The 5,845-nt window shown below is 42.8% G+C and overlaps 2 protein-coding genes across 2 annotated transcripts in view; both read right to left on the bottom strand.

Moving 5' to 3' along the window:
* The window catches only part of LOC126993451 (39S ribosomal protein L44, mitochondrial-like), a 5,910-nt gene extending 5,842 nt beyond the window's left edge, over positions 1 to 68 (bottom strand). The window contains 1 exon segment of the mRNA XM_050852576.1: positions 1 to 68. This exon segment is cut by the window's left edge and continues 96 nt beyond it. The gene's annotated coding sequence lies outside the window, so the exon portion shown is untranslated.
* A 7-nt stretch (positions 69 to 75) lies between these two features.
* Positions 76 to 2,732, bottom strand: LOC126993449 (uncharacterized). Its single transcript, XM_050852573.1, has 2 exons — positions 370 to 2,732; positions 76 to 125 (listed from the first exon to the last, which is right to left on the bottom strand). The coding sequence occupies exon 1, from the start codon at positions 2,524 to 2,526 to the stop codon at positions 391 to 393; it is 2,136 nt and encodes a 711-aa protein (XP_050708530.1). The 5' UTR covers positions 2,527 to 2,732; the 3' UTR covers positions 76 to 125; positions 370 to 390.
* Between the last annotated feature and the right edge of the window lie 3,113 nt (positions 2,733 to 5,845).

Raw genomic sequence — 5,845 nt, 5'->3', positions numbered from 1 at the left:
GTAGGCCAGTGTTGTGGCGGCGGCTCGGGCGTGGGCTTGGACGGACCGACCTTTGGCGGCCTTTTACGTCCATACAGGGTTGCCAAGTCTTGAGAGTGCATTATTGCCAAATGTCTTCAGATTTACTGCCAAATTAAAAATTTCACTGCCAAAGTTTATAAATCATATATTTCATGCGTATAAATAAAATGTTTGTTATCTTTTTACTATCACGCCGCCTTTGCGAACTGGACCTATACATTACGCCACCACCAACAATTGTTAATAGAATTTCCTCGCACAATTTTAAGATAATTATAAGCCCCGTGAAAAAAAAAGCTGAGATATGTAAAGATAATGTAAAACTTAAAATTCCAACAGCATATTTACCTTGATTAAGCAGACTGGTCACTAGTACAAATCATCGAGGACATCGTTTCCTTCCAGGGAGGCTGGGTCTCTTGCGTGGTCGTACATGTCAACACTGAACTTTTCCAGCATGTCTCCAGTGATTTCTAGGTTCTTGCAACACTTTCCAGATACTATCAGGGTTGTACGTACTCTCAAAATTGCCTCCAACATTTTCAAATTCATCCTGTTGCGAGTCTTGGTCTTCACTGCAGTTACATGAGAAAAAATTCTCTCCAACACGGCATTACTGACTGGTGTGGTCAAGCACTGCAGAGCATAGTTTGCAAGTTCTTCATATGGCTTGTGATTTTCCACTTCATATTTCTTAACAAAGGACCAGAACTTGACTGGGTCATCTGGAAGGTCGCATTTAAATGCATCAACCCAGGGATGGTACAAAATTTTGCGATATTGCTCTTCACAGACTTCTAGCTTATCTTCCATTAAATGAAAGAAAGGCATATCCTTGAATGCGGGTCTGTTCAGGTGAGTGAGGATTGTACTTGGCGACAACTTGCACAGACCGTCAAATAGGCTTCTTTTTTCAGGCAGACGCAGCTTCACTTGATCCACAAGTTCTATTAGCATGCTCTGACAACGCTTCTGCACAGCTAAGACACGCTCATGCTCTGCATTTCCTTTACTTTGCACTCGCTTGCACTCTACCATGAACTTGACCCCAAAGTCAACCTTCTCAAGTGGAAGTAACTGTCCTTCAGCATTATAGACACGTTGCCTCAGAGATTTGAAATGTGCGTCTAGCTCATAAAGAAGCCTCGAGGGAGTGGCATTGGTTGATTGAAAGAGTGAGTTTACCCTCTCAAACTCAGTGACAATGGGAGAGGAGAATACAAAATAAAGGTAATTGCACTCATCACGCATCATATCCCACAGAATGCGAGCCTTGTAACGCACATCATGCGAACCTTCCATCATAGCACAGTCAAAGTAGGTTTTCAACTCCAGCCAGTTTACAAGTATGTTATATATTACCTTTCCCCTCACAAGCCATCTGGTTGTAGAGAGGCTAAGGAATGGAAGGGGTGTGCCGTCTCTTTCCTCTCCAGTGTTCATCGTCTCAAACAAAAGTTTATACTTCTCTCGTCTCAAGGTGCTTTTTCTGAACCATTTAGGAATTTCATGGAGCATGAACCCTAAGGATGATGGAAGTGTATCAAATCCTTTTTGTACACAGAGAGCTAGACTGTGACATGAGCATCCCATTTTCATGCAGTTTGGAGACACCTGCTTAATCCGAGACCAGAGGGAATTGTTTTCTCCAGTCATGTTGTTCGCACCGTCACTGGAATACCCAATGCAATTTTCTAAAGCAATGCCATTTTTGTCAAGCAGGGCCTTGGTAGCATTGAATAAAGCCTCACCACTGGTGTCACAAACAGACACAAGACCTAGGAAGGCGGTTACCACATCAGCGGCAGCATCATCATAGTACCTAACACAAACACACAGATGTTTTTCACTCGATACATCAGTGGACTCATCAACCATCAAACAATACTTCTTAGCTTCATTTACCTTTTTCCGCAACTCCTCTTCAAGGGATGGGGAGATGACGTTACTTATGAGCATTGAACACTTTGTGCGATGCAACCGCATGTTCTCTAGTTTACTTCCTGCACTGTTGTTCTTGATCACTTCACTGAGGTGATCTATAGTTGCTATTGAGCTGTGACAACAAACAACAACTGCAAGCTGCAGTTCAGCTTTCTTAAGTGAATCCGTGGGTGTTTGAATCCTGGAAGGACCACCTCTCTCAAATAAATTTCTCACTGAACTGACTGCTCCAACACGCACTTTATGCTCCTTAGCATCACCATGCAATTTAATGGTAGTTTTCCTGGGCTGTAAGATTTTCTGACACACTTTACAAAATGCTGATTCTGTTCCACCTTTCGCCTTAGTTAACCATGGGAACTCCTTCTCCCATATGTCCAGGTACTTTCTTCCAGAATCATATTGTCCTTTCCACTTAGACATCGTGGCGAGTTCCAAGCGTGCGGGCAACAACGTGTACTGTGTAGTGACTACTGCATACTGACAGGTTTGTGTCGCGACTCGCGACTTGGGCGAGACAGATACCATACCCGTACGGGTCGGGTATTGCACTACGTACATGTATCGATTGCATAGCTTTGGGTGTTTGCGATAATTTAATTAGGCATGACTAACCAAAATTGCATCATTTGATTTCTTGACTGCCAAATTTAGAATTTATAATGCCAAAATGCCAAACCGTAGTTTTTCACTGCCAGACACATTTTTTACTGCCAAAAATGGCTAAATTTGGCAGTGAAAAACGCCAGTTGGCAACCCTGCGTCCATATCATCCTTTTTCCATATTTTGTTCTCTCTCTCTCTCTCTCTCTCTCTGGCCCAGTGCTCTTCATTATTTACATCAACGATGTGGATGTCGGACTCAATAATCGCATTAGTAAATTTGCAGACGACACAAAGATTGGTAACTCGGTTCTCACTGACGAAGACAGGCAAAGCCTCCAAGATTTGCATAAAATTTCAGCTTGGTCTGATAGATGGGAGATGCCCTTTAATGTAGACAAGTGCCAGGTCCTTCAAGTTGGAACAAGATAGGCTATATATGAAGCTCGATTACGAAATGCGCGGCGTCAAACTCAAAAGCGTTCAATGCGTCAAGGACCTGGGTATCAAAATCGTGTCAAACCTCAAATTCTTACAGCAATGCATCGATACAGCAAATAAAGCAAACAGAATGTTGGGCTTCATTAAAAGAAACTTTTTATTCAAGAATAAAGATGTAATACTTCCACTCTACAATAGTTTAGTCAGACCCCACTTGGAATATGCGGTACAGTTTTGGTCTCCCCACCAGGCAAAGGACATTGCTAAATTAGAAGGTGTTCAGCTTCGGGCCAAAAAAATTATCCCTTCCTTGCACAACAAATCCTACGAAGAGAAGCTTTTCACCCTTAACATGTTCTCTCTTGAGAAACGTCGCCTCCGAGGAAAACTGATCGAATGTTTTAAAATACTTAATGGTTTCATGTGGACAAATCATAATTGTTTATGATCGATGACACTTTGCGAACGATGAATAATGGCACCAATCTTAAATGTAGACAAGTAAATTCAGACTGCACCAAATTTTTCTTCACCAACGTTGTAGTGCGAGAATGGAATAAGCTCCCGCCTTCAGTGGTCCAGTGCAACACGACTGACTCCTTTAAAAACAAGCTCGACCGTCAACTTAATATTAACTAGAGTTGGAATGCAAAGTTTTGGAGCCATATGATTAATGTATAATCACTTACGTTTAAGGACAGACCACCTAGTCTGGACCATGGGGTCTGTGTGGTCTGGTTTTCTATGTAAATCTCTCTCTCTGTCTCTCTCTCTGTCTCTCTAGTGTATTTTAACCATCATCACCACCTTCATTTTCTATCTCATCTTCCTTATCCTTCTCACCACCATCATCATCTCCCACAGCAGCTGAGGAGGGATGACCATGGCACCACCCCTCCCCCTCCTCAGCTCTCACTATGACACCCATGCTTAGTCTGGTCTAGTTCTCTCATTCACACACACTTCTATTCGTCTATGCATGCTCTCTCCAAGAAGTCTTTCACACCATCCATCAACCATCCATCGACCACCACGTCCAAGTATGCGTTTCGCCACCCAAGTCTCACTCCTCTTCCAAAGATTGCTCCCTCCCTACAGGGGAGAGCACGAGCTTTTGCCAATGGCGGCCCGTAGCAGGGTGTCGACAGATCGACTCTCTCGGAGATCGCCGGGGTTAGCTTGTGGAGGTCTATTTATAACCTCGGCGGGCGAGACGAGTCCGCGAAGTGTGAGGCTTCGTGACATTCAATTGAATGATGGATGAAGCCTCGAGGTGGAGTCACGAATCCTGCGGCTGGAGCTTCGAGGATTCGTGCGTGAGTTGGTTATTGGTGAAGTGGTGATGTGTGATGGCGCGCTTCGAGGCTCGAGTAGACGAGGGTACCATAACAGGGGTAAAAGGCCTCCCTGTGGGCAACTTACCCCAAAGGCACCGGGGGCCTCTTACCCTGGCAACTCATATATACACAAAATGTCACCATCTTTCCTACAAGTAGGCAGAGTATAATCACATGCAATATGGTCTAGACATCTTAGAGCAGTTATCCATAGCCATCAGGCTAACTCTACAGTTCTTTGTCGTTAATTAGGTATCATTAAAATCACTGAAAACTTACAAGAAATTAGTCAAAAAGAAGAAATGTCCCCTTGTGGCCAGAGCAACTGTCCATTGTTTAGTCCAGTAGTTCCTGTGAGCACAGAGAGTTGGCGTTGCCTACTTGATCATGTGACTGTTTGAGAAAAGAAAGAAAGAAAGACAAAACCAAGGGGAGGCCTTTCACCCTAGGTGGGTATCTTACCCCACCTTACCCTACTTCCTGGTGTTGCTGTAACTGCAGATGAGTCAGGACGGGAGACTGCCGCTGCCTTTACATTGTCTGTTAGCTCAGGTTGGTGAAGCAGAGGGCTCTTTGCCCAGCTAGCAAGTAGCCGTAGTCTAGTTGAGTGATTCTCAAGCGTTTTTGTCACACAAGGCATACTGACTCCTTAAAAAAAATATGGTAGTTATGTATACTGTAATGATGGGAAATGTGCACACTGCACCGAATTGCTCCAGCATTCAGCAGTTCGAAGTGGAACGAGGGACCGTAATTTTTCCGATTTCCAAAGTTATGATTTTGCGAATTTCAAGAGGTATTTTTATTGATATTTTGCTGTAGACAAAAAACTGTGGTCATTAGTTACGTGACAATTACGCGAGATCGAATTTCGTTGATATAAAAATAAGTTAAAAGTATAACAGTAAAAGAAGCTTTTAATACGTCTTTAACTTTGTATTAACAGTTTGAAGCCTGCAGGAACTGATGACATGACAGGAGTAAAAACCAGCATCTAAACTTCTAAAATATAGTAGTAGAGTAGTGGGCTGCAGGAGATGAATCCTGACAGGCTACATTATTTATACTCTCATGATATGATTACCTAGGGCTAGGCTATGGCAACGGGGTAAACAATTAATACGTCTATTATAAGGCTAAAGGCTGAAAGTTTTTTTTCTTTTTTTTAGGTGAGTAGAGAAAAATAATAATTTGAAGTTGTCTGTTCAGTACATTTATATGTATGATACATCAGTCTTATGCGCTTAAACGTTCTTATTCTTTACCATAATTTGATAATGACCTTGAAAGTTTTATTATGACACTAGCCATATTTTCAGTGTTACTGCTAAATACAATAACACATAAATTGGCCCTATTGTATATCAGAAAAGCCTCAGAATTACCCTGAAAACTCCGCGCTTCTCTCGCCTCCAACTACCCATCATTTTGGGCTGGGCTAAGCCCCAATGCTTCAAGGTCCTAAATACGTCCCTGCCTTGGGTTCACTCACCCGCCGA

This window comes from Eriocheir sinensis, unplaced genomic scaffold (genome assembly GCF_024679095.1).
Source record: "Eriocheir sinensis breed Jianghai 21 unplaced genomic scaffold, ASM2467909v1 Scaffold615, whole genome shotgun sequence".
Classification (NCBI taxonomy): domain Eukaryota; kingdom Metazoa; phylum Arthropoda; class Malacostraca; order Decapoda; family Varunidae; genus Eriocheir; species Eriocheir sinensis.
The sequence above is the reverse complement of the archived record's forward strand: the minus strand, read 5'-3'. Positions and strand labels throughout refer to the sequence as shown.

Bases quoted from the DNA above. Each gene is read 5' to 3' on its own strand.
- LOC126993449 (XM_050852573.1), bottom strand. From the start codon at position 2,526: ATGTACGTAGTGCAATACCCGACCCGTACGGGTATGGTATCTGTCTCG.